The 27,442-nt window shown below is 39.3% G+C and overlaps 5 protein-coding genes across 5 annotated transcripts; 2 read left to right on the forward strand and 3 right to left on the reverse strand.

The window, feature by feature from the left end:
* Nucleotides 1–96: 96 nt before the first annotated feature.
* nkain1 (sodium/potassium transporting ATPase interacting 1) lies at nucleotides 97–5,708 on the reverse strand. Its single transcript, XM_033974982.2, has 7 exons — nucleotides 4,977–5,708; nucleotides 4,124–4,261; nucleotides 3,939–4,019; nucleotides 3,160–3,357; nucleotides 2,613–2,673; nucleotides 1,828–1,909; nucleotides 97–1,196 (listed from the first exon to the last, which is right to left on the reverse strand). Exons 1-7 carry the CDS (start codon nucleotides 5,028–5,030, stop codon nucleotides 1,187–1,189), a joined length of 624 nt encoding a protein of 207 aa, XP_033830873.1. The 5' UTR covers nucleotides 5,031–5,708; the 3' UTR covers nucleotides 97–1,186.
* A 633-nt stretch (nucleotides 5,709–6,341) lies between these two features.
* Nucleotides 6,342–9,978, reverse strand: snrnp40 (small nuclear ribonucleoprotein 40 (U5)). Its single transcript, XM_033974979.2, has 10 exons — nucleotides 9,755–9,978; nucleotides 9,172–9,301; nucleotides 8,975–9,068; nucleotides 8,589–8,754; nucleotides 8,065–8,187; nucleotides 7,838–7,958; nucleotides 7,681–7,763; nucleotides 7,035–7,096; nucleotides 6,857–6,960; nucleotides 6,342–6,637 (listed from the first exon to the last, which is right to left on the reverse strand). Exons 1-10 carry the CDS (start codon nucleotides 9,863–9,865, stop codon nucleotides 6,588–6,590), a joined length of 1,044 nt encoding a protein of 347 aa, XP_033830870.1. The 5' UTR covers nucleotides 9,866–9,978; the 3' UTR covers nucleotides 6,342–6,587.
* A 98-nt stretch (nucleotides 9,979–10,076) lies between these two features.
* Nucleotides 10,077–13,461, forward strand: zcchc17 (zinc finger, CCHC domain containing 17). The gene is made up of 7 exons (XM_033974980.2): nucleotides 10,077–10,124; nucleotides 10,454–10,608; nucleotides 11,111–11,211; nucleotides 11,297–11,388; nucleotides 11,466–11,566; nucleotides 11,645–11,781; nucleotides 12,036–13,461. Exons 2-7 carry the CDS (start codon nucleotides 10,470–10,472, stop codon nucleotides 12,195–12,197), a joined length of 732 nt encoding a protein of 243 aa, XP_033830871.1. The 5' UTR covers nucleotides 10,077–10,124; nucleotides 10,454–10,469; the 3' UTR covers nucleotides 12,198–13,461.
* A 508-nt stretch (nucleotides 13,462–13,969) lies between these two features.
* On the reverse strand, nucleotides 13,970–17,318 carry fabp3 (fatty acid binding protein 3, muscle and heart). The gene is made up of 4 exons (XM_033975411.2): nucleotides 17,119–17,318; nucleotides 15,779–15,951; nucleotides 14,452–14,553; nucleotides 13,970–14,391 (listed from the first exon to the last, which is right to left on the reverse strand). The coding sequence occupies exons 1-4, from the start codon at nucleotides 17,189–17,191 to the stop codon at nucleotides 14,338–14,340; spliced, it is 402 nt and encodes a 133-aa protein (XP_033831302.1). The 5' UTR covers nucleotides 17,192–17,318; the 3' UTR covers nucleotides 13,970–14,337.
* A 5,631-nt stretch (nucleotides 17,319–22,949) lies between these two features.
* dclk3 (doublecortin-like kinase 3) lies at nucleotides 22,950–27,360 on the forward strand. The gene is made up of 7 exons (XM_033975770.1): nucleotides 22,950–23,010; nucleotides 23,838–24,022; nucleotides 24,275–24,406; nucleotides 24,933–26,093; nucleotides 26,434–26,566; nucleotides 26,658–26,825; nucleotides 26,918–27,360. Exons 1-7 carry the CDS (start codon nucleotides 22,950–22,952, stop codon nucleotides 27,358–27,360), a joined length of 2,283 nt encoding a protein of 760 aa, XP_033831661.1.
* Nucleotides 27,361–27,442: the final 82 nt, after the last annotated feature.

Below are 27,442 nucleotides of genomic sequence, written 5' to 3' on the forward strand. Positions count from 1 at the left end.
CTAGGTCTACTGAAAAAGGCCCAATTAAGCTTAGTAATAGTCAAGTAGGAGTAGGAGTCAAAATAAAAGCGAGTAGGAGTCAAAACACAAGCGACATTTGTACAAAGTGTTTTATTATTTCAAACAGGACTTTGCCCAAAGACACTCTTAACCTCATACCTGTGTCTCTTCGGTCTCCTTATCCCACACATTGTTGTGTTATTGCCATGCTAAGTTGGTGGGAACATATTTGAACTTGCTGCATTAGTGCAGTGAATGAGAAGTTGAGCTGAAAGAACGGTTATACGGTTATAATAGACCTTATTCAGGTCTATTACAATCTGAATAACATATTTGTATGTATTGTCCAAGACTCAAGTGTGACTCTGATGCAAGACCAGTGGATGGGTTTGCAGCGTTCAAGAGAGGGAAGTAAAACAGGTATGACCACAAAAGTCTCCCATCCCTACAGCATCCACTTTTCTAAATAGGACCAATGAAACATAATTGGCTGGTTATTTACATGCACAGTATCCCCACTGCTCCCCCCATAGTCATAGACACACTAATGTAGGGTCCCAAAGTCATCTGCATACCTAATCAACACCATTAGATGAAGGTTCTTTACTTAGATCACACAGTGCCCTTGGATCTGTCATCACACTGAACAGTTATAAACATACTAAAAATATTTTTTTGGGACTATGGCTTTGGGACCCGGCCATAAGACTGCTCTAATTTGTCACCACATTCTAATACAACATCAAGCTGTGCCTTTTCATTATGCGACCGGTGGCCCACACTAGGGTGTTGCTGAGCATTATAAACCAGGTGCTACTACAATGCCCCTGCTATAGTCCGTAGTAACACAGTTAAACAGATACATTACAAGCACATGTGGAGTGTTGAGAGCTGGCAGTTTAGTGAAGAGTGCCTCCAGTGACAGAGGTGTCCTCAGTTCTTGGCTCTCCTCGGTCCTGCATTGTTCTGTCAGAACACTGTCATGCTGGTTCATCCCTGAGCGCTGTACATTCAAATCAGGGCTGTGTACTTCACACAAGTACACACACATCACTTCAGGTCTCCTCTGGCTGAGATAAGTCTGTATCTTGGGTAAACTGTGACACGCAGAGTGAGTGTAATCCGGTCAACTTTCCATCCACAGTGACACTGTCATGGTTTAGCCTTAAGGGGGCGCTACCAAACTTTAACCAGCCCTGTGAAGAAAGCAGGACATATACATGATATATATAGATAAGCACGAAATGATTCATACCTTAGATTACATCTGAGTTAAATAAATCTGTTCTGACTGGCAGTGGAGCCAACAAAGTAATCTAAGGACTGTAGCATTTATTTAGAAAAAAACAATAAATTCAGTTTGTACACTTTGATGAAATGCTCCATTCCCAAAATGTATTCATATCCATTTCTACTATTTTTTTTTTCTGAAAACCACTAAATTCTTAAACACCCATAATGAGATTTTTGCCCTCTCTTTTGCAAAGATTTCCAGACTGGTGTATGAGATCATTAAACTTCTTTGCCTTATTTTGAGTATTCAGTCCTATCCACAAATTTGTGGTGAGATTCAGGTCTGGATTCTACCTGGATCACTCTAACATCTGTTATGTGACCACTCTGGACACACATGTTTATGTCATCATGCTGACTTACATTTGCGTGGTGTGCATTATTAACACTGGTATGAATGAGTTTGGATAAATATATAAGCAACTATTATTTTAGTTTTTCCTCAAAAAATATGATACTATAACTATAACCCTTTATTTTAAAGTAAAATATAAAAGATGCTTGGAGGAAATTGTTTGTAAATTTCACACTTACGTATACAGAGGCTGTAGCTGCAGATGAGATGACTTCTGAGGGGGCTGGTATCCATAAGAGTCAAAACCACCGATGAAATCAACTTCAAAACAAAGGAGATGAGATATTACCACACTTTGCCTCTATGTCTCCAGTATTTCATTTCTAGCTCATCTGTACTTTGACATAAAAATGTATCATAATATCAGATTGTGTGTTTGATACAGCACTATATCAGTGTGCATGCAGAATGACATCAGACAGATACAGCCATCTATTTCAAAGCTCGACCGTCACTGATACATAACTCTATCTCAATTGATTTCTTTTTTCAGCACAATTACTGCACACTGTGTGAGCTCAGAAGAAAAACAGACCCAAGAAATCAACTCTGGTGTATGTTGTAACAAAATTTCTGTCATTTATATTGATTACTACATAGGTGAAGTTTTTTTTATAAATGCTGTTTGGAGTCAAAGCACTGGGTGGTAGACAGTTTTTGTACAGATGGTACACAGAATCTGTCATGGGCGAGTCAGCACACAGACGGACACTCTTGACAGTGGGAATATTGTGGCAGACATCTTTAATACTCCCCACAGATGGAGCGCACAATCACCCACAGGGAATCCTCTGTGGTATATTGCTCAGCATGACACAGATTGAGAAAACAATGAGTTAGCTTCACTGGACAGTATTAGTTGCACAAAGGCCCTCTTGATGATGAGAGATAAGTACACATATAATTGGTAAAATACTGTGATAAAAGATTATAAACAAGCACTCATCACAAAAGAGGTACTCACAGCTGTCCTCATCATCCTGGAAGACTTTACTCACATAGCAGGCGTACACAAAGCCAAAGAGCTGTTGAGAGATGGACAAAAATAAGTCATCTGGACTAATTATATCATAAATATAATAAATATCTTGTACTAGTTTTCTCATCTAAGTCAAAGAGACCAAACTCACCTTCATTCACTCCACACATTCATTCACTGTGTTGAAGGACTATTATACAACCCATGCACAAAAAACCTACAAGGACATGGCACATAGTGTACCTTACCTACATTTTGCTTTTTATGAAACATTTTGGTAGTACGAGTACAAGAGAATTTGAGCTTCTAATAATTGAATTTTCACAAACTTAAATAACTAGCAAATCCCATAAGTGATGATGTTCACCTTTAAAGAAGTCACCCAATGAGACCCTGGTCTGTCGCCTGTCCTTCATCTCAACCCCATAAACTTATTATATCATATTAACACAACCTATTTTTACTCAAAAATAACTACAAGGTATTAAACACATTTGTGTATTGTGACAATAGTAATTGTGAGATTACTTACAGCCAATAGGACCTGAACAGCTGAGCTCAGTACCTCGATGTACTGATAGTCCAGCAGACAGCCAGAGACAGTGATGACATGGTGGTCATCAGGTGCAATGCGAGAGTCTAGCACCGGTGTTACCAGGCAACCAGGACCATGCTCCATCCACCACGAGCGATGGAGCGATGTGTTGAACGTCATGAGGAAGTCTCTGTCCTGAGAGTAATAAACATGCGTATGAATACTACTCACAGGTTTATGATTGCAATATGGCCTCTGTCACGGATTCTTGTCGTTTGCCAAAATAGTAAAGAAAAAAACAAAATTTCTTTTCTATTTTGGGAAAAGTGTCATTGAACTCAACAGATAAAGAGTTACTACTCACAACACATATCTGTAAGTAAGAATTGTACGGATAAGGACAATCTTTTATATTATAACAATATCTTTACATCTAAACTTCTAATGTAGCAGCTACAGCTGAATCAGTCAGAATTAGAGTTACTTTGATTCATTCTTCAAGGGGGAATCTTGTCATTACAGACTGTGAACCAAAAAAGAAAACCTAGACCTCTCAAATAGAAAAATGTAAGTTTTTATAAAACTAATAAAAATATTGTAAAACAAGTTACATTTACTGCAGTACATACTTTGGGCAATTAAAATTCCTGTAATTAAATTAAAATATCATAGTGTAGAACATCACGGGTAAATCAATAGAATTTACATTATTTCATGACAAGTAGGTGAAGGACCAAAAAAAAATCCTTAACCTTGTATTTTGCCGCATGGATTACCTGAGACAGGTTTCCAACTTCCAGGTAGAAACAAATGATGAAAGAGTTCCAGCCCACCCAAAGGACCAGCCACACTGCATACTTCCCAAAATAAAAGAGAAAAACAGAGATCACGTCAGGATTGTGCTGCATCTGTCACCGCAAAAGACACGGTACTAAAGAGTGTGACCCATTGAAGAACTTACAAAGATGAGGTATCTGAAGCGGAACTGCACTGTGCCGAACATGCCCAGAATGACAGCCATGATGTGCAGGAAGTTAGCCAGGATAGGGGCCCATTGGTAACCCAGAAAATCAAACACCTGCCTCTGGAGGGCTGCCACCTGCAAGACAGGAAAACAGGGTCACTTCAAAACACATGCACATAATCGTAGACCCACAGAACATGAGACCTCATATGCAAATTTAGTACCAGAGTAACAGAGTAATTTATAAATACACAGAGACATTGACAGGGACACACATACACAGATCTGCCGCAGTTGTTTCCATGGTAACTGCCTGGAGCACCAGCTAGTCCAGGGAAAAGAGGAGCATCCCCCAAAAGCTCCCCCAAACTAATGAGAATGTATGGGCCAAATCCCTGTTCCATACTACACATCATCAGCACAGCAAACAATAGCCTGGTCACACTGCTGCTGTCCATGCCTGCATCAGCACACCACAACCACAGCTTCATACTCTCATGTTACACACTTATTACATATTAGATCCCAGCTATTCTGGGACACATTACAGTGACAAATCTTTTACTTCGAGCATCAGACCAATTGGTAAACATGACCTTACTAGTCCTTTTGTAGCCTACTTAACATTCACGTGGTTTACTTTTTATACAAACCTCTAAGCGCCCCCTGCCCCTCTTCTCATCTTCAAAGACACACACCCTAGCCTGAAATGTGGCACGCACCCCCAGCAGCTGCAACTCATAGCTTTCAGTCAGACTATGCGGAGAGGGGGTGGACAAAAATGTCTGCTTACAATGTGCGGGCACGCTGTTTGCCTAATTATATCCCCGTAGTAATTGAGCGCACTTACCAGCTGCAGTGAGCAGATCACCAGCAGCGTGCATCTTCCGTCGCACTTCCCCATCTTAGAGGAGTCTGGACGTGGCTTGGAGCCACGGACACTCCGGGGGAAAGACGGGTCCCCGGTCCGATCCAGAATGGCTAGCCGCACAGATCACACCATTCCCGGCTGAAAAAAACTTGCCCAAGACCGCCACCTCCTTTTCCCTCGTACAGGCGCACGCCGTTACTTCATGTGACCCATCTTGATTGTGCTTTTGTCGGCAGGGTAAATACCAGGGGCTGGAAGATTTCGGGAAGGAGGAGAGGGAAAAGGAGGTGGGGGCGTCCACGCCGGCCTTCTGCGGTCAAAGCGTCCAGCACCAAGCGGATCACCTCGGCCACACCTTTCGGAGATGGGACACACAAAGGCACAAAGAGAGACGGAAAGCTGTCATAATGTGCCCCGGGCAGCAGACAGAAATGAGCATCATATGATAGCAGATCACACGGGGGCGGTGGGGAGGAGGGGACGACCCCGCAGTGCTACCACCACTCTGCTACGCGCAGTCTACGGACACAAAGCGCTCCGTTGTGACTCACGGTCTTTCCAGGAGCGCAGGAGTCCTCCTCTGCCTCACCAGAGCCGCCGTCCCATTCCGCTACTGCTCCAACTCACTGGAGAAAAGTGCGGTCAAATAAAGGAGCAGAAAGGCTTACCGGTACCGGGAACAAGCTTCTTCGATGCGTCTCCAAACGTCTTTTGTCAACAAGCGAGGCCGGGGCGGGCGCAAGACGAGCAGCCGCGGGGAGAGAGAGGCGAGGGGGTGGGGGCTCTCTCTCAGTCACCGCGACCCCCTCGAGGAGGAGCTCTGTGGATCTGTACCAGGCCAAGGGAGGGAGCACAAAGAAAGTGGGGTTTGGATCTCAGGAAGAGAGAACGGCGCACGCAGCCAAAATGTGGCATCACAGAAATGGAGCGAGCAGTCAGCCTGAGGTTATTCAAAGTTTAACAAGCCCACAACTGTCCTTTTAAATGGTCTTACGAGCAACCGTACGGAGGAGCAGGCTCACCAAACCAGCTATCTCTGATTAAATAAGTAGATAATAATGACCGCTGTCTATTCTCCAAGGCAAAGATAATCAATAGAGTTTAAAGAGAGGTTACCACCGCAAAAGCTTTTAACTGCAGTTTTAAAAAGGTGAAAAGGTTATTAATCCTAACGAGGTAAAAAAAAAATAAAAAAATAGGTATTCATTTCCAGGAATAACTTATCAAAAGAATCCATTTAAAGTTACACAAGTCATACGTTTGTTTAAAGTATCTAGAGAATTAAAAAAAAACAAAAAACATCTAGAATAATTGTGTTGATAAAATACTAAGCACAAAACACCACACTGTATAATCGTTTTATTAAAAAGTCAGCAAAAGCAGTTTTAAAAAAGGATCATTTGGATGTTGTGACAGAGCTAAATAAACATCAAACACATATCCTGAGGTTCTTGTGTGACAAAATAGGGCTTACAAATTACAGAGGCTTTTGCTGTGCAGCTGAACAACACCCAGTCGACATCAAGGCAGGACACACTCATTTTAGGGCACACACATACACGCACTCACACAACCTTGAACGCGCACACTTTACTGGATCTCTCCCATGTACAGTCGCTTGTCACTGGCACCAGACAGCACTGTGGGAAGACAAAACAGGAAGATCACTACACTGCAAATCAACTAATATCTAATACAACAAAATGACATAACATTCTTCTGCAGATTTGCCTACATATATAATCTTCCCTGCATTGTGTTTCTTAAAGTGCTCATAAATCAACCAGTTTGTCCAGTATTCAAATGTCACCACTTTTATTTTCTAGTGTAATCTGAGCCTGGAGCCTACTTTTACTCACCAATAGGTTCCTCTGGGTGAAAGACCACTTCATTAACAGAACCAGCATGCCCTGGCAGTTTGTAAAGGATTCTTCGTGATGTGGTGTCCCATATATACACAAATCTGAGAGTGGTGAGAATGTGTTAATATTGCAAAAATATGAAAACCATAAGGAGGAACCCTCATTCTCTGCTTACCTGTCAGCCGAGCCTGCAGCTATCTTACTGCCATCATTTGACCAGGAACATCTCAACAAATTCTGAGAGAGGAACAGATGTTAGGAAACGAATTAGCAACACGACACAAGTACACTGTATGTGCTGCATGTGCCTTAATGAGATGAAACATGAGCCTATATCCATTAGAAAAACAGCAGAGGGAGCCAGAAAAGACGAGAGAGGGTGAAAGGCAATGTCATGCTACCTTAGATGACAACAGCCATATATACTGCCAGACACAAAGCAGCTGTCTGCTTTAGCACAAAACTATCAAAGTACAAAAAGAGGATTGACTTGCATGAAAAAAGGGACAGTTTAAGTATGTCAACTTAAAAGATGGGAATAAGACTGAATATGCTCAACATGCAAGTTTCAATTGAGTATGGATGACTGAGGGATTGTACAGATATTACACTGAAATGTATAACAAAAGCAAAACAAAAACTGTGGGCAAATATATATTTTCCACTTTGCAATAAAAATTTCCTTCATGGTAAAAAGATAATTATGCCACACATGAAAGTGATATGGTTACAAGTTATAATGTTCTTCAGTCGCTCACTCACGAATTATGTATTAAACACTTCTGTTTTCCCACAGTAAATAAAGGCCTTTATTTAAATACCTTTTCAAAGTTGTGAAGGTTGCCCTGAAAAATCTTAACACATCTCTCCTTGGGCGCAAATGGCCTCACATCCCAAATACGAACTATAATGAAAGAATAGATTTAAGCATACAAAAATTGGCATTTGGGTGATTTCTGTAAGACTCAGGTAAAAGACCTGTGTTGTCCATTGAGTTGGACAGAAGGTAAGATCCCTCTGAGCTCAAGCTGAGTCCTGTTATTGAATCACCATGGCCATGCATTGTGTAGATCAGCTTATTCTGTCTGAGGTCCCACACCTGTCAAGATAATATACATTTTATTGTGATGACCTTATGAATTGACATTTGTGGCTGGATATTATGACAAATGTGTCTTGGTAAAATGTAGTCGGATCTGCTGTACCTTAATTTCATTGTCGATGCCTCCAGACATGATTTGATCACTGGTATCATTAAAAGTGACAGCCAAGACTTGGTAGGTATTCTGGAAAGTGTGGATCGCTCCTTTTTTACGGACATCCCACAGCTGTATTAAGTTGACCAAAAAAAGTGAATATTACTACTAATATTACTTTTGTATATAGTGTTTCCCAACCAGAGGTCCGCACGCATTTACTAGGGGGTACTTGAAATGGTTTCAGATTTTAAAAGAAGGTGAAATGCAATCATATTTGAACAGAAAATGCTCTTTGTAGTTCATTTTACACATTTAAAGAATGAGGATTATGAGGATTCTAGACATCAATATCAACAAAACAGACAATAGGAAAAAACTACAACATACTACTAGTAAACATATTTATTTGCCTGGTACTCGACCTAGGGGGTACTTGGATTGTGAGACAAACCATAGGGGGTATTCAAGACAAAAAAGGATGGGAAACACTGTTCTAGATAAAATGCACTGTGCAGAAATGCCCATCTCACCTTCACTGTACCATCATCACTGCCGGTGCAGACCAGCTGAGGGCCACGGCGGGCTGGGTAGCATGTGTTTACAAAAGAGGTATGACCCTTCAAGCGTTTGATCCTCTCCCCAGTTTCACTGTCCCACACACCCACAGTCTTGTCTGTGCTGGCGGAAAACAGCATGCTACAAGAGAACACAGAATTCCATCAGCTTTTATTGGTTGAGGTAAAGGTTTATATCCAGTAAAAACAAGCTAACAGAACAAAATAATAATTTCTCTTTTGTATATTGCAGTTCAAGTTTTTCAGAGCTCTTCATTGTAGTCATAATTATTCATTCACTCTCTACAGTTAGTGCTGAGCTACTCACTACTTTAGCTTAGTAGAAATGTGTTTAGTCATACCTGCCATCTGTGTTGTAGTGCAGCTCCATCACTGCCCCACTGTGTCCTTTCAAAGTGGCATAATTTTCACAATCTCCATAAACATTCCACATTACTACAGCAAGAGAACAACAAGGTTATTAATTACTCAAAGGGAAAATCAGTGTTCCCCTATTAACAACTATAAATGCCATTTTAAGCTTGGCACAATAACTTACATATGAGCCTGTCAAATCCTGAAGAAGCCAGAGTAGCTCCATTTGGATGAAACTTGCAGCAGTAAACTTCACCCTCATGCCCAGACATCAGCATGATGGGAGCCTGCAGACTGGATGTCCGAGGGGGCCCCTAGAGAAACAATTCTTAATTAAAAATGGCCTAACTAGTAAAATAAAAGGAACTCAAACTAAACCTGGATATTAAAATTCTGGACTGTTATGAGTTGTATTTATTTTATCAGTCACAAACAAATTAAATGCATCAGATTTAACTACAAGAAACTTCTCATGAGTCGATGTCTGCAGGTGTGTTAAGCATAACTAGTGCCTAATTTTGCAGTTACAAGGAACAGCTTCGGTTCATAATAATGTATATTGCATACAAAATTCTATTCGGTGCTATAATCTTACTAATTGTTGTAATTCTGTATTATTGCTGTGCATCATTGAAGGGTACACTTAAGTTAATTACCATACGGACATAATAAAAAGAGCATATTCGGTGAAAAGTTACTGTGAGGATGTGGAGAGTTAAGCTACTTTAATTTGTATTGACTGTATTTGTAGCGCAGTAGTACCGTACCATGGCCATGAGCTGCTGAGACTGAGCCGCTGCCACAAGCTCGTTCCTCGGCCGTTTCACCGCCGTCGGGACAATCGCCATGTCGGCCGCTCTCTTCTTCGGATCAATCATACTGGCACTCCGACAGAAAAATCTACGAACCAAATTTACTTCTTGTACTTGTGTAAAATAATGGACGTGTTTCTTTGAGGGACGACGAGGAACGCAAGCGCACCGTACAGCCAAAAAAATAGAAAGTAATTATTTCCGGGAGTATGAAGCACCCGATTGGTCAGTGATTTTTTTTGTCGCGCTCTGATTGGTTAATTTTAATGTTGTCGCACTATGTTGCACCGGAAGTATTTCTGAAGCAGCACCGTGGCTAGCTAAGGTAAAAACAACGTTATAAATGTCTGTTATTTCCATATTTAGTCAATGGTTATTTAAGGATTTAGATTGATCCTCAAGTGAAGTTAATCGCAGTAGTGAGACTAGACCGGTAGCTAGCTGTCTTTGTGTAATTTAAAACGGGTCGAATGGGTAAACCGTGTCTGTACGATTATCTGTTTACATTCATCACATTAAATTCAACACAAGCCCGTGAATTGTGGACATATCGAAACCAAATATTCATGAATGATTATTTCCCCTAAATTCCTTTCGTGTCACAACCTTTTCTCCCATTCGCAATAATCATCTTTACTTCGCTGTTCTTCACAGTTTAATTTGGGTTACAATGTCGGACCGAGTTGGCTCAAAAGCGGAGCCTTCTGGACTTGATGGCCTGCCCCCACTGTTCAGCATTTCCAAAGGAGAGGTGGTCTCTGTCCAAACGTATGGGGCATTTGTCCGACTCCCGGGGTACAAGAATCAGGGTAAGTGGAGAATCTGCTGGTCTGCATAGAGAGGAATTCAATGCTGCGTGAGAATTAACATGATGGTTAGGACTCTCGTTGTTATAACAATAAAATAACAAAATATTTTAGATATATATAAAATCTATTTATTAGAAACTATTCCATTTGTGAACTCCAGGACTCTGTGTACTTACCTTGGTTAAGGTAAAAGGTTAACTAAAGAGCAATAAATATTATGTTGGTTAATTATTCCTATGCAAAGGCTTGTGAGCACTTCAAGTTTTCAGCAAAGATGACCACAATTCTCAAACAAACAGAACAATCAGGAAGACAAGATTAAGAGAATCCAATATAGTAGTGATTTCCTTTACCACTTGAGGGCAGTATGTGTCCAACAGCGCTTCATAATCAACTATAATATAACGTAGACTGTGCATCTTCAGAGCATAATGATCATAATACACTATTTACGTAAAATATAAAATAAAAATGTTAAGTACTCTTTCCTATTTTTGTGCAGGACTGGTTCATGTGAGTGAAATGTCAGCGTCCCGAGTTGAAAATCCTTCTGAGATTGTGGATGTGGGAGAGCAGGTGTGGATCAAAGTCATTGGGAGAGAGGTAATGTTTAATTCATACATTTTATTATTGTATTCAGTGATTAATAAATCTTTACAGTCAACTTACTGTTGTTTGGTTCACTCAGATTCATGGTGAAAAGGTGAAGTTGTCTTTCTCCATGAAAGCTGTCAATCAGGGCACCGGCCGGGACTTGGATCCCAACAATGTTATGGCTGAGTATGTTTTTTTTTCAGTAAATATTAGAATGCAGGTTTATTGTGATTTTATTTCATTCAGTTAATATGTGTTTGTAGCCAGGATGCCCGAAGACGCAAGCAGTTCAAAGACGGTACACGAAACAAAATCACGCTGGAGGCCGTACTTAATACAACTTGTTCAAAGTGTGGTTGTAAAGGTATAACATTTTATGTAAAATGTGTGTTTAAGTCAAGTATCTTATACTCATGGAATTCAACAAATTTCTTGATTTTAGGACACTTTACAAAAGATTGTTTCTCAGCACCTGGCTTGCAGTACACACTTCTGCCTGAAGAGGATGATGAAGAGCCATTACAGCAGACATCTACATCTGCAAATAGGGAAGACACTGACAAACGGAAGAAAAAGAAGGTAGTTAATAAAATTCATATATATATATATATATATATATATATATATATATATATATATATATATATATATATATATATATATATAATTTCAACTTTATAACTATAATTTAACCTACTTGTATCTTTTACTGTAGGCCAAATTTAAGCTTCACGACAATGACCAGAAGCTGTTATTTTATTAATATGATACAATCATAAATAGTGTGTTCTCATATTCTGGGAAAAAAAAAATCATTTGTATGCTGTTTTCAGGAAAAGAAAATTAAAAAGAAGAGAAAGAAGGAACGAAAGGACTCAGAGAGTGACAGCGGCAGTGACAGCAGCAGTGAATGCAAATCTAAGCGACAGCGTCATGACAGAGAAGACAAAAAGAAGAAAAAACATAAGAAACACAAATCTCACAAACATAGCTGATATACACAGTTAAGTCATAGTTAACAGCTGACAACTAATACTTCACATCAATTAAAAAATATGGTCAATAAACATCCCGTAATATAATTTATATATACCGTATATATACTTTTAGTATATTTATAGCACATAAAGACTATCAGGTAAAAAAAATCGTCATTATAAACAATTCCTGGCTGTGGCTCCCTCTTGCCCTAAAGTAACCTTTGCACACACCATTTGTAATTTGAGAGGTGTAAGCAATATAGCAGCATGTGGCTATGCCATTTGGAGACCAGCTATGGTTTACAGCTCTCGCATTTCTTATGCTCAATGAAATCCATAATCGAGTATTCTGCAAATGACTGTAGTAAATGTGCACACCCCCACATACAGGAAGTAAAGTTCAATTACAGGATGTATTGTGACATGAATACGTTTGACAGGAACCTCTTTGTGATAATGATAGACTTCTTTCATTTTTGATGAACTTTATTGAGCAATTCTTGCATTTTTGTTGCATGTTAATAATTAAAGCTTTTACTATGTAATATTTAAAAAGCCTTAAGATCTGTTCGTACCTGGACCTTGATCTGTTATTTCTGTAATGTTGGGTGAAGAGCATATATATTGTCAGTCCTGGAGGAACCGGCCCACCCTGGGGCCCTATTGCATTTGTTTTCAGTGTCACAGGGGACATCCATTGAAGATGATACACACAACAGATTTTAGGAAGGTCAGTAAGGAAACAGTTAACAGTTTCATGCAGCATGTAACCAACAACATGGGAGTTACTGATATTTTGATTTTGCTACTGCTTTGACCTAGTTTTTTTTTTGTGTAGGGATGTCACAGATTGTTTCCAGCTGCAGACTGCGGCATACCACGGATGACTTTAGTTTATTGTCAGTCTTGTAAATGCTACACTAGAGCAACATGCAACACATTGAATGTACTCAGTCTATGCTCATTGGTCTTAGTTTATTTTTCCACAGACACCTTTTGATTTTGGTCATCTAATTTTTTATGTCAAGAAATAAGCTTCAAGACATTTGTCACATGTTACACATTGTGTCAATAGCCTTTGTATGCAAAATATTGTTAATGGTACAACTGGCCTTGTACTGAGCCAAATCCACTTGCACTTGTGATGATGGTTGGTTTTCTTGGCCTCTTGTTGCCAACCTCTGTCTGGTGTTTACCGTGCAGCTTAAAGTTGAGCTGTGCTATGTTCTTTAGAAAAAACTAACTATATAACCTGATAGAAGATTGATTGTTTCTCCCCATTTTCTAATAAATGTGTATGAATGATCTCATTTGCATGACTTACTCTTTTAATCCTCCCCTCGGTTTTAAGAGCACTACACTTGGCTGCCTGATAGCAACATATGATACCTGTACACACAGTGGGGGGGTTTGAGCCTAATATAGAATGTTACACACTTGTACAAGTAGAGCACGAGGGTGGAACAAGTGAGAGAAGTGACGACACTTTCCTTTCACTGATCCATGACAAAGGTTAAGGGCTCCACACACATTCTGAATAGTATCAAAGTTTTGACTATGGGGTAAAAGAGGCAAATAATGCATTATTATGTGTCACTATGTTTTAAAGCTAATAACTGTATAGTGCTAAAAAGTTATTGTTTATATTATATTATATCTTTTAGAAAGGACAGTGGAGCTCCACTGTCCTTTAATTATATTATATAATTACTGTGATGGCTAAAAATCTTTAAGCATACATTTCTATTTAAATATCAGTTATCTTTCTAAAATAATTTTAAAAGGTGTTTGTAACACATTATCCAACCATGTGGACACTTTTATTCAGATTATTTCATGTCACAATAATCAAATTACGAACATTTTTCCAGGTTTAACACAGGCACCATGCTTTACACATTTCCTTTACAAAAGCAGACATAGCATTCAAGCACAACAGAAGAACTGGAATTTATTCAGTGTTTCGTAAAAGAGGAACCGTTTTAGGGAAAAGAGGAATATAGGGAGAAATCACAGCAGCAATAACTGAAGAAACAGTGTAACGATGGGACTGTATGACGTGTACCAAGGACCTGACTTGAGCTGAGTGGTCCTGAAGTCACTGGAAAGCGGGGGTTAGTTGGCTGAGTGTTTTGTGGTTTTTCAGAGTTTGACATCACTCTGCTTTCTCATAATTGCGTGTGCAAACAACATCTCCAAGTGTCAGTGTCTGCAAAAGAAAGAAGTTCAGGATATAACCACAAAATACAAAGGCTACAAAGGTACTGACCAGTGTGAGGGCGTTTCCGTTGACCTCTCTGACCAAGCTGGTCTCTTTGCCCTCCCATTTCTGTACATGCACCATCTTACCGTCCTCAATGTTTATTATGGACTGTGACAAAACATTTAAAAGACATTAAGTTTACAGTGTATACAATGGGAGAATTGCATAATTTGAATAAGCAAATATCTCTATACATCGTAGTGTAGAATTATATCTCATTTTGCTTTATCATAACGGCTTATGTGCGAGATTGCAATATTGTTATTGAAAAATAATGTTTAACAGTTGTAGTGTTAAAATGGCTCCAGCTCTGCAGTCTCTTGTTATTGGTGCACTGATAAACTTGAGTCCTTGGGTCTTTTTTTTCCACTTGTAAAATTGGACTGACCTTTGTCCCCTAACCCTTGAACTCTCTGACCCCACCTTTATAGACCAACAAAAACACTAATAGCTTTCAAATGGGATGATCTCTGGATATTTGCCTTCATCAGTCATGCTTATCTCCTTAATTATCCCCATTAGCAAAGCATGTCAGGTGTTTTGTGTATGTCCATGAGCTAAAATGTAGGGATGCCCTGATCAGATACGGTATCGTCTTGGATCGTATTTGGTGAATAGCTCGACCGATGCAGCTTATAGCATCCTCCACACGCAGCTATTGCTGCAGGTAACACCCAGAACTGCTTAAACACAGACTGAGGAGACTCTAAAGCAGCTAAAACATGATTAATGACAGAAACAGTATTTGTTTTACCTCTGCAATGTTCCCATGGCGCGTTAAGAGTGAAAATGAAACTTAAGACAAATTGGAGAAGAGCAGAGGCAAATTCCCTCATTTGTTTACGTATGTTAAGTAGCCATGTGCTCGTGCAGGCTTCTCTTTCTATAGGCTTCAAACATTAACAATATGGTGAAAAAACATTGTCTTTAGAAACTGAGGCTAAAACATCATGTAATGTCTCTGAAGCTGCTGTACTGTGGGGAAGTTTAAGACATTATTTTTTTCAATATTATAATTATATTATAATATTATATAATATTACAATATTATAATTATTAGGCTATTCTTAAATAGGCCTTTTTATATCTGGTAACAATTCTATTCAACTCACCATGGAATACTTAATTATTTATGAAGGCACAGCCTAAATTGTGTAAAAATAATTCAAAATAAGAAGATCGGTATTGGGATGAGAAAATTGCACATATAAAAAAAGTTGGTATTAGATAGGGAGCCAAAGAAACTGGATCGGGACATCCCAACTAAAAAGCTGCCCAAACCACAATGACTTTACCACAATGATAATCATTCATGATACTTTGTGCTTGTTACCTTAACTTTCCTATCATCTGCGGTGGTCTCGTCAAACTCCTCACCAAGTTTGAAGCTGAGCTCAGTGTTTTTAACAGCACTTTGGGTTTTTATTGTCACTTGCTCACCCTCCATGGAAATGATAGTGGTGGGTTTGGTCATACCGCCAATCTTACGGGTGGCAAAACCCACGCCTAAAGAAATAGAAACAAAATTATTGCAAGGTGGCTATTACAGTTCAGCAGAGTAATAATTTGTACTTCAATTAGCTTATTAAACATCGTGTTTTGTGCGTCATATTTTGTGCGTCATGTTTTGGAAAAGCTTCAAACTAGTTGCTGTATTTGTACCCTCCAGCTCTCATGTGACACTCTGTAATCTCTATTTGTCTTCTGTCCATTTTAGCAACATATTCAAACACTGCTCGCCTGATTGACCTGCCTACAAGTCTGGACCTGACAAAAACAAACCATTAGGCTTCTCTCCTCAGCCTTAAAGTGCACCACCACATTGGAACAAGAAGTCACTTGTCACTGTGTTATGGGCTCATTGATCAAACGTAATGGAGGTGAGAGGTCACAGCGTTTCTATGGTGACCGTCAATGGCCAATATCCCTTGTTGTTAGTAGGCAGGAATGTCCATTATATCCTCTGAAATCATCAAAGCACCTGCCCATCTCTCAGTGCAAAAGTTACAAAGTTATATGCTTGTTTTGTTGTGTAGGAAAATTGTTCTACAGTGTACATTAATGAGGCAGTATTTTGTATTTTCTGAAATGGTTTGGTAAAGTTGTGGTCTAAAAGTTAAATAAAGTTAACTATTGTAATTACTGTTTAGCACCATTAGTCTCAGTGGCTGCTTTCAGGCATAGTCCTTAACAATACACAGCTTTCAGCTAAGGTCACCCACATTTGCTCAAGGGTTTGTGTGTATGTTAATGTGGAGCTCTGACCAATCACAGCAGCTCCCAGTGGGGCTGTGAGACTTTCCTCAATGCTCTGAAAGAAGTGACTAACGCCCCCACCCCCTCCCCTCGTGTTCACCACCAGACCATGTGGTCAACCACTCTTCCTTTTTTCCACTCCCTACAGTTTTCATCCATTGCTCTTCATTTATTCTCTTTCTTGCTGTTTATGTAGGATCTTGATAGGTGAAAGATCAGCTTTTCACACTTTTAGATTATCAGTTTCCTATGCCCTGGTTCAGTGGAAACGCCTTGCTCAAGTCAATTTTTACATGTGCTCACTATATGCAGCCCTGCATCCTCTCTTTTTGGTGACTCACGCATGCGCACCCACCCAAAATAGAAAAAAAATCAGCAATTTTTCCCCAAATGCATATACGAAAACAGAAGACTCACCCAGCGCCTTCATATATTCATCAAAGTTCTCACTGGTTTTCAGGTTCCACGTGCCAACAAAAGCTTCGGCCATTTCTGCAGCAGACAGGAGATGAGTGAATGTGAGACAGAAGCAGGAGAGCGACAGTGAGTGCAGAGGGACAGAGGCAGAGGAGTTTGGAGGAGTCAGCTCAGAGGCTCTGCTGTGTTCTGACTGGCTGAGTTTATACCGGCTGTTTCTGATGTCATAAGCCTGAGCAGAGAGAGTCGGGGAGGGGTGGAGGCCAGAGAGATGCAGACAAAGACAGATATACATACAGCGTGAGCCATATGGTTTACTTGTTTTTACAAGAATCTCAACTATGCTACGTTTATAAACACTACAATTGGTTTCTGTTTTTGCCACCACCCACCCATATTCCTAGGATCCAAAATATTTTGGACTATGCAGACATTATAACCAAATAAGCACAGTACAAATGCTTTATTATGATCTACATATATCTTTCTTTGATCCATTGCACATGTTTTGCCATAAATTGTTTCTTTGGTGCACTGTTTTCTGACAAAGTGCAATTAATCTGTATAATATAATATGCTAGAAGTTATGTTTTTGGCTTTGAAAGCAATAAAGTTCATCTTATCTCAACAAGGGACAAAACTGTTTAAATTAAAGTTTCACATGCAAATTTAATCAAAATAGTGACATGCATCTCACGCAGCTTTATATAATCTTAAAATAATAGGATGCAAAAACGCAGCTTTATATAATCTTAAAATAATAGGATGCAAAAAAATTAGGATAATTTTTAATGTTTATTTAAAAAAAAGTTGAATCAAGCTTAAATGCATTGGTTGGCTTGTATCAATTGCTCTTATAGTTTGACAAACCTCTTAAAAAGAGTGTCCAAACTTTCGTTTGGTTTTAGTCACTGAACATACTCATTATCTCTTACAGCACATGTTTGCAGTCATTTGTAGCAAATGTTGTTGTTGCTCTATCCAGACATCACTACACTTTGTAAAGATGGCCATTCCTTTGTGATATGGTAATGCACTTTACAAGATGAATGTAAGGTTGAGAAAGAACAACAGGCTGTAAAAGAAGTCACACTCAATGGAGAACAAATGCAAAGAGGGGGCAGGAGAAATGTGTAAGATGCTCCAGCTGAGAAAGAGAATAGAAAGAGTGGGGGAAGGAGCAGAATTTTTAGGGTGGGGTTGAAGGTTGAATGGGTACCGCAATCCACTGCTTTTCTGTTGCTGATCCGTCTGGTTTGCACTTTAGTAACCCCTATCTGTAAGAAAAGATAAATGTGAATGCATACAAGCTACTAAACATATAAATATATTATATTATATATATATTGTGCACGTGGTATGAGTAAGAGCACTGGGAATGTGGCAATACACAGTCTGTTCCTCTGTTAGCTTATTTCAGTGTTGCATAAACGTCTATTAAACACCAAAAGACATCTGTTTTCTAACTAGGGCTGAGTGATATGACAGAAAGATTAATCACACTTTTTCCCCTCATATGGGTTGATCATAATTTTCTATTTCATTTTATTTACTCTGATTAAAACCAAATAAAAATGTCTTTCATTATTATTTTTTTATTTTCCTGAACATAACAATAAACGCCCTTTAATCATTTCCGCTGAACGTTTTTTTCTCCTTCAAAATATAAACTGCTCTAAATCAGTTGCTTTTACTGACTGCAGATTAGCTGTGGTGTTCTCAATTAAAAAGACACAAGTTGATCATTGATTTGAAACAACTGAATCTCAGACTTAAAATCCTATTAATCGCCCGGCCCTACATTAAACATATATAATTTTGCGTATGTCCCATCACTGAACACTATTCTGATGGTAGTATTTATTTTTCATAATCATTTCTAAGTGCATTTTTATTTAATGCATGTTTATAGTATTTATAGACTGGAACTGAAGATTTATATATGAGCTAAATGCAAAGATAATGCCGTGTTTATTATGTTTATTTTATATGAATTCCAAAAAAGAGAGATACTTTGCCCATAACATTACACCACCTGAAATAAATGATTCAAAGTTTTCAAAGTGATTAGAAGAACATTATGTGATGAGAGACAAGCTGCACACCCTGTCCTACTTTTTCCCCTTAAAGCAATGGTCAGACTACCGCATGTTTGGGCTATGTGTTGGAACAAATCTGCAGCATGTGTGGCTCTGGCATCCGATTCAAACAGGTGTCAGACAGAGTGGGAGAGAGGCCCATGGAAAACCTGTGAGGGGAGAGAGGGGGTGAAAGGTCGGGGTAATCCCGTTTGGTCAGGGATATGTTCTCTGCTTGTCAAACGCCACACAAGTGTTCTTTAAGAAGGGTGTCTGATGTTACGAAATGGCATGATATAGTGGAGTGAAATTCTCATTCACACATGTGTTGGGCTTTCCCACACACGCCCTCCTGATGACTTACACATGTGCCAAAAATGCATGAAACTATTAGTTTAAAGAAGACATATTATTTAATATACCCTTCTATGAGGTTTCAACCATGTTACAACAGTGTTTAGTCATCATGTTTGAGTAACCTTGTAGTTTTTTTTGTTGTTTTTTTTTAAAGACAACGTGTGATGTTTATGTTTACCTTGGCATGTTTAGGCGAACAGCTGTACCCTTCCTCAGAGGCATCCTCCAACCACTATAATGTGTCACATTTATCAGCTAATCTTCCCAGATGTGGGCTGTGTGGAGCATCTGACCAGTCTACTGGGCTGTAAATATTGATACAACAACATATCGTACACAACTACCAGCTAACTACTGCACTGAGGCTAATTCTGTGGAGATCAGGTGATAAAAATGACACACAAGTCGGAGGAGAAAGATGACAGTTGTGCACTGAAAAATGCCCAGATAAACATAACCATCATTAAGAAAAAATATATATTAAATAAGACATAATGATTTTCATTCATTAGTAACCTTATATTGTATTGTATGCAAGGCTTGAGAAAGCAATATATAATATTTAACAATAGAAGTACACGTATACATGCATGTCTGTACTGATCTATCTTGACATTACTCAACTGTTTATTCAGAGAAAAATCAAACTTTCAGGCTAGACAGTTGTAGGGTTATTGACCGCATTCATGTGTACGGCAGGAGCCAGTGCTGTGAATCTGACCTCTACTTCTGCCTGTAAATGTTGAGGGGCAAGTACTGCACAAAAATTAATAGACTGGAAAATAAATAGAAGGATTAACGATTACAGAAATATCACAAACTACCCTTATTTGAAAGATTACTTTACACAGCTTGTTTTATACTTTAGTTTTATTTTTGTATGTTTTGCAGTCTTTGTAAAATAACTTTTATATTATAGGTACTACTCAATATTAGAATTGTGCATGTATCCAAAATTGCAATAATGTTATCCATTTTGCAATATATCTCCTACCTTGTTACTATGTACAAAAAAAACAAAAAACTCTAATGAGTACACATGAACAATTTAAAATCACTCCCAGCTCTCCAGCTCAGTGTCACATTTGCCCCACCTTTATTTAACCTGTTCTATTCAAACATTTTGCTGTTGTATTGTATTGCATTGTGACTACTGGGCTGATAGTGACCACCACTCAGAAATCACAAATTTAAATGCATCTGGATTGTGGATGCACATGATACAGAATCTTTAACAAATACCTAAAATGTTGGTTTATGGCTTGCGAAATCCTGTGTGTTTGGAGTATTTATCTGGCTGACCCTTTATTAAACTGCTACAACATGTAAAACAAACTAAATCAGTACAGGTGATATTTGCTCACATTTTAGGATTGACATTAATTGTATACAAGATTTTGATTTTAAATTCCATAAACATGTGTGGCAGCTGTGACAACTATCTACACAAATATGAGAAACATGTTCAAATATTGCATTTAAACAATAGACAAAACGGCCAAGTTATCTATGTTATAATTTGGTGTTTTGGTGCACATAATGATTGTCCAATTAGAAAGCAGAATAAGCCTCACACGAGTCTCTCATTTCAATCCAATTGGTTAAAACCTAAAACCTAAAAAGGCTCTCTCTGATCTGAATCCTTACTACTTACACAGCACCTGCAGACAGTCATTAATGAGTGCCTCTGTTATTGTCCATATACTGAGAATGAACTGCAAATGAACACTATTACAAACACAGTGCCGTGATTGTAATCCCTTTTTTCAAACTGTAAGAATGCGCACTACATACAGTTCACTGAATCAACAAAAACTATGATACTATTGCTAACTGGATGTTTATAGTAGCCCTGCCACGATAATGAGTAAATTGCATGTACACTATTTTTGCACTTTTAGAGACTGAGATTGTAAATCTTCTTCAAATCCATCCTTATACAGTACACATCAGGCATATCATTATATACAAAAAGCGGTAAATACACAAATAAATTCTACTGAACTTAGTGGGATAAAAGTAAGTCTTTGTCCTGAATGCAGACAAAAGTCAAAGGTTGACTGTTTGAAAGTTTGAGACCTGATTGCACATTGGGAGTGTAGATTATGCATTGGTTAATACTTGAATTCTAGGGCATTTTGTGAACTTGTAGCTGAGGGGTAAAATTGCTCGAAAGCATGTGCACTTACCCCCCCTGTTGACCATTATAGGCACTGCATTAGAAATATGTAAACCATGTAACTTAGAGATGAACCCATTTTAGAGAGGATGGAATTATTCAAACATTAGGCTACCTGTTTTTTAAAATGAATTTCAAAATTATAGGCTAGCATGTGATGAAGTCACATGCGCTCTTTCCACCAATTGTGAATACAAGGGACCCTATAGCAACTTCAAGAACTTGTATTCTTGTTTGAAGCTGGCACACAGTTGGTTGCCTTTCAATAGTGAATGCAGCACTAGGAGTCGGGTAGGGTCTTTACTAGCTTTGCCAATATTAACAGTATCCATGGAAACTGGCCCATGGGAGCAATTTATTAAAAGATGGTGCAAACACAGAGGGCTTGTGTTTGTGCTGTTGTGCACTGCATGCCATCAGTGACACTATAGAGACGAGCAGACATGGGCACTACATATCCCTGCCATCCCTTTCCTCTGGAGCTATTGATTCAAGTAAAAGCATGAAGAAGTTGAAGGGACAAATTAAATGTCCCATAAGCCGTATGTTTAAACTTGCCGTAGCAAAAAAATAAATAAATAAATAAAATAAATCAAAAAGTTTGAAGTAAAAAGTTTAGTTTTTTGTTTTCTGAAGGAGGGCCTACCTACCTTATCAAGCTGAGCCTCCGTTTAAACACTAAGAAAACACCCTACTTCGAGTACGTGGAATATATAGCCAAGATAAAAAAGCAACTTGCCATTGTGGCGCTCCAATTAAAGCTCTTTTTTAATACTTGCCAAACGTCTTAAATCTTGTGCCAAATGCGTCCAGGGCTCACATGTGGTGAAAGTCATTTCCGTGAATTTCAAAATAAAGCTAATGAAATTAAATAAAATGCACGATAAAATGATGAATTTATATTTTTTCGAAATATTATATAAAGACACATCGACATAGTGGAATATTTTAGAACTTGATATTTGATGTTAATTTAAAAGTTTTGCTTTTGCATCTTTGCACAAATAACTAATTTATTTTGATAACTTCCGGTTTGTGTAACTACGTTCACTTGACGTGTCTCCTTGGTAACGGCGGTACACCAGGTCCGGGTATCTCACTGTGCATCCCGTTATCTTTCCCTGAAAGGGCATCCCAGGAACACGCGATGGCGGTGACTTAGAGAAAAAAAATAAAAAATACTAGAAATATCTCTTGTTTTTTCTCATAGATCAAAGATGACGACCTCTCATAAAGGCCGATTTGGGCATGAAGCAGCTCGTAAATGGAAAGCAACAGGTGAGTCTGAATGATTTTACAAGGTTAGAGTGTTCGGCTATATTTATTAAAGTGCTGTGGAAGCCTGTGGAATATATATTTTTAGGACACTGTGTTTTTGATTTCTTAATAAAAAGTAAACATTTTGGTAAGTTTTGGCCTTTCTTATGTTGCGTGTTTTAATGGCCCATCTGTGACAGACGACTTTCAGGTAGGCCTACTTTGTCAGAGATGTTTGACATCCATTTGACAATTTTTGCTAAATGTTTTTGACACTGCCGTCAATGTACATGTGTGTGTTTGTGTGTGTACTATACTCATTTTGCCTCTCAGGGAGTCACAGGTGTCCTGTTAAAAAGGGGGCCCTGGTTGGTCATGTAGAGGTATGGGTCTTATGTTCCAAGCTAAACAAACCACAAAGTAAACCCCCGCAGACTGGACTACCACAGATAACATCTCTCCCCTCCACTCTGCCAGAAAGTGAAACGTCAAGGCCCAGTGTGTGTGTCTTTAGAGACTCATTAATCATGCAGATTCAGCTAAGCTCTATCCAGGTCAAAGTGGCTTTTGTGTAGCTGCTCATGATTGTGTGTGCAGCTCCTCATGACTTAAGGAAGCCTAAATTATTCAGCTGATGGTGCAAGGTGCTCAAAAGAATCTCGAATGGCCCCTGCACTCCGTGTGATGGAAACACTCAAATCTGATCAGACCAGACGGATTTGTTTACACACACTGCCAGTATATAAACTTGGTGTTGTGTTACTCATAACTTTTCTTTATGTAGCTACAGTTCACGACATCTTCCTTTTGTATTTCCCCACTCCCTCCTCATCCCTCCCCTGTTTTAGTGCCTCCTGACCCCTCTCTGAAGCGTCCAGTAGGAATGCCCCAGCCTTGGCCTTTACATCCACAGAAAGCCCACCACCTGCCTCCTCAACTCCCTCTTTTCCACACACGGCATGCGGAGGAGAGCGCAGAGCGTCCTCATCTAGTGACCATCATTCGGCCCGGGGATCAAAGTACAATGAGAAAGGTGCTTTAGTTTGATATAAGTAAGGCATAAAACACCTTGTCAATTTTGTATGCTAATCACTGTGTGCTAGGAGGTAGATAAGTACAGTTAAAATAGGTTATTATTGTGGCTGCCAGAGCAAGACAAGGGCTACAATAGACCATTTCATTCGTTATACAATAATTTGAAATAAATTAATGTCCTGAATGTGCCACATTGTGTGTCTAACATTATGTGTATAACAAGTTTATACTGTTATGGTTGTTGTTTTAGGTGACAGTTCTCCTAAACCGCAGAGGTGTAGTGTCTTTTGAGCAGCTGCTACTGGATCTGTCTGAGGCTTTGGGGTTTCCTCGATGGCACCGAAACAGAGTCACACGACTTTACACTGTCCACGCTCGTGAGGTGAGGTTGTACTCATCTTGCTCCATACCAACAAACCCATATGCTCTTGAAGGTGCACTGTGCAACTTTTGTGGAGGGTCTACCACTTGCTTGTCTCCATGAAAATGCTTTGCCTGGAATGTTACACACTATGATATTAATCTGTATGTTTGCATTTATTTAATTTCAGGTGTTTATTTAGCTAAAAGCATAACTTGAAAAACATCTATTCTTACTGAGAGTGGTGCCGCAAATCTGACTTGTAACTTGGTCTCTATGCATGTAGATACAAGATAAATTATATTTGTTTAATGCCACACTGTGCAACCTTCCAAGCATCTCCAAGGAGACAATCATCGTGGGGATCCTCCACCAAAAATGTTGCATATGTGATGTTCAGGATGAGCTTACATAAACAACTTACTTTAGCCCAATAGTTTTTAGTTGCATCCAATATAATTTAAAATGTATTGTTTTTTTCTGAATATGAACAGCCAAAATAAACTTGACAGTGATTATGAAAGTAACTGTGTTTCCTTTGTTATAGGTTAAGGGTGTGTGTGACTTTTTCTGTGGAGAAGTGGCGTTTCTAGCTCTGGGAAAGGCACGTCCAGACGTGAGCAGTGTGCGGGAGGCGCTGGAGGAGCTTTTCCCAGATGACACTCATTATCAAGCAGGTGCATTGACGTCATGGGAGAAGAGGCTGCGTCCATCACCTGACAAAGCAGCCAAGGCTGACAGTGGATACAGTGAGGGCACAGACAGCAGTGGGACACAAACAACTCAAGATCAACAAAAGCACCCAAATACTCAGATTAGGAAGGCAAAAAATATCAACAGATTATTACCACAGAAAAATCATAAAAATACCAGAAAACCACCGGTTCCGAATAATCTTCAGAAACTTAGAGAAAAAGGTGGTCAAATGCAGAGGCCTCCTTCTGTTATAGGGCCTTTTAGACACCGAAATGCTGTAAGGGACTTAGATCTACCTTTACCAACACTCTGTGATAACTGCTTGGCCAGACAAGCCAAATGCCAACCTCAGGAACAGATTAATGTTCTCACTGGGAAGGTCCCACTTCCTCCTGTTATGAAGAAACCAACAGGAAGGGCTCCATCTTTATCCTTTCCCGAAGAAAGGACCAAGTTTGATGCCCAGCCGGCAACTCTTTCTCCAAGTTTAAAAGACAACGAGGTATTTGTCAAATCACATCATCATATCAAGAGTCCAGAGACAGTACAGCCACACAGACCAAGAGAGAGTTTTGCATCTCCTCTAAATGAGAGCAACGTCACTCTGTCAGATATTGAGCAGTGTTATGAAATCGGACGAGTGGTCGGCGATGGGAACTTTGCGGTTGTACGTGAGTGTCGCTGTCGTGACAGTGGACAAACTCTTGCTCTAAAGATCATAGAGCGCTCAAAGCTGATTGGTCGAGAGCACATGATGCAGAATGAGCTGAGTCTTTTGGGAAGCCTATGTCACCCACGAATAGTGCGTCTTTTTGCACACCACCACACGGACACTCATTCATACCTGGTGATGGAGTTTGTGAGTGGAGGAGACCTATTCGAAGCCATCAGTGAAAAGGGCAAGTTTTCTGAGGTGGAAGCAGGAATGATGGTGTCAGATGTGAGCCAAGCCCTGAGTTATATTCACTGTAAGAGCATCGTCCACCGAGACCTCAAACCAGAAAACCTGCTGGTGAGTATATACTGAGCCCTAAAGTATTCGTGCAGCCATAATATTTAGTTTCATTTAGATACATTTAGTCTTTATTTGAAGGGGCAATATACAAGAACATTAAGCTAATAAAAACAGAGAGATTCCAAATTACATCTATCGAGTTTAATTTTCAAATCTGTATAACCCTTTGAGTCATTTAATATATTTTTGTTAATGTATCTTATTATTGTACTCAGCACTGCTGTTTCTGTATTTTCAGCTTTTAAACTATAAAATTATCATATCTTTTTAAATAGAATTTTTTTTTTTTTTTTTTTTTTTTTTTTTTTACTAATCAAAGTAGTATTTTCTTATTAAGATTGAGCGCCAGACTGATGGCATCTGCAGACTGAAACTGGGGGATTTTGGTCTTGCCATGGTTGTGACTGAACCGGTCTTCACTATTTGTGGCACACCCACCTATGTGGCTCCAGAGATTCTGCTGGAGACAGGCAAGAACTGAACTGAAACTATCATCTATTGTACAATGTACTGTACAATCTGTTTTACTATAAGCATCTGGTATGTGCTTTAAACTCATAGGCTATGGGGTCCTGGTTGATATCTGGGCACTTGGAGTTCTTCTCTATATTCTTCTGTGTGGTTTCCCTCCATTTCGCAGTCGTGAAAGAGACCAGGAAGAGCTTTTCCAGCTAATAAAACAGGCACATCTGCACTTTCTGTCACCATACTGGGACCCCATTTCAGAAGGTGAAAATTCAATTTTTAATTTTTTAACGTGGTTACATCCTAAACTCGTCTATATTTCATCATTTGCTGTTTTCTATTGTGCACATGTACAGAGGCCAAGCATCTTGTTCGAACACTTCTTCAGCCTGATCCCTTACTGAGGTTGACTGCTGAACAAACCCTGATGCATCCATGGGTGAAGGCTATGATTTCAATTTGCCAAGAGGGGGTGCTAACGGATGAGAAACACAGAGCACTACAGGCAGAGGAACAGTCAGAGAGACTCCCTAAACCTGCTGCAGACACTCTGCCAGACAATAAACTTATCAGCACAGAGGGTGTGCCCATTTATAATGCAGAGCTGTGCATTGACGGACAGCCTAAAATGGAGGCGGACAGGAGACAGACCATAAAGACACCACCTCCAGCAAAAATACAACAAAAGAACAGCTCACATCTACAGCTGAACCCATGCAAGAATGACAGTGACAAAGGTATTCAAGGTCCATCTGAGAGACTTTCCAACAACAATACCCAATCCAACCAGCATCTTTAAGTCTACATCAATCAAAACACAATTGACACCAGGCAGTTTCACCCATCCTCCTTCTCATGTGATAAGCCTACTACTACTGCAC

The sequence above is a fragment of the Periophthalmus magnuspinnatus genome, chromosome 11, assembly GCF_009829125.3.
Source record: "Periophthalmus magnuspinnatus isolate fPerMag1 chromosome 11, fPerMag1.2.pri, whole genome shotgun sequence".
NCBI lineage: Eukaryota > Metazoa > Chordata > Actinopteri > Gobiiformes > Gobiidae > Periophthalmus > Periophthalmus magnuspinnatus.

Bases quoted from the DNA above. Each gene is read 5' to 3' on its own strand.
- dclk3 (XM_033975770.1), top strand. From the start codon at position 22,950: ATGACGACCTCTCATAAAGGCCGATTTGGGCATGAAGCAGCTCGTAAA. The intron at 26,094-26,433 runs GTGAGTATATAC...TTTCTTATTAAG, and splicing joins TCAAACCAGAAAACCTGCTG to ATTGAGCGCCAGACTGATGG. The intron at 26,567-26,657 runs GCAAGAACTGAA...TTAAACTCATAG, and splicing joins AGAGATTCTGCTGGAGACAG to GCTATGGGGTCCTGGTTGAT.
- zcchc17 (XM_033974980.2), top strand. From the start codon at position 10,470: ATGTCGGACCGAGTTGGCTCAAAAGCGGAGCCTTCTGGACTTGATGGC. The intron at 11,389-11,465 runs GTATGTTTTTTT...ATGTGTTTGTAG, and splicing joins CCCAACAATGTTATGGCTGA to CCAGGATGCCCGAAGACGCA. The intron at 11,567-11,644 runs GTATAACATTTT...TCTTGATTTTAG, and splicing joins TTCAAAGTGTGGTTGTAAAG to GACACTTTACAAAAGATTGT.
- snrnp40 (XM_033974979.2), bottom strand. From the start codon at position 9,865: ATGATTGATCCGAAGAAGAGAGCGGCCGACATGGCGATTGTCCCGACG. The intron at 7,097-7,680 runs GTATTTAAATAA...TTCCTCTCTCAG, and splicing joins ACCTTCACAACTTTGAAAAG to AATTTGTTGAGATGTTCCTG. The intron at 6,961-7,034 runs GTAAGCAGAGAA...CACCACTCTCAG, and splicing joins GCTGCAGGCTCGGCTGACAG to ATTTGTGTATATATGGGACA.
- nkain1 (XM_033974982.2), bottom strand. From the start codon at position 5,030: ATGGGGAAGTGCGACGGAAGATGCACGCTGCTGGTGATCTGCTCACTG. The intron at 4,020-4,123 runs GTAAGTTCTTCA...TATTTTGGGAAG, and splicing joins GCTTCAGATACCTCATCTTT to TATGCAGTGTGGCTGGTCCT. The intron at 2,674-3,159 runs GTAAGTAATCTC...ATCTCTCAACAG, and splicing joins CTGTTCAGGTCCTATTGGCT to CTCTTTGGCTTTGTGTACGC.
- fabp3 (XM_033975411.2), bottom strand. From the start codon at position 17,191: ATGGCCGAAGCTTTTGTTGGCACGTGGAACCTGAAAACCAGTGAGAAC. The intron at 15,952-17,118 runs GTGAGTCTTCTG...CTATTTCTTTAG, and splicing joins TGAATATATGAAGGCGCTGG to GCGTGGGTTTTGCCACCCGT. The intron at 14,554-15,778 runs GTAACAAGCACA...GTTTTGTCACAG, and splicing joins CAGATGATAGGAAAGTTAAG to TCCATAATAAACATTGAGGA.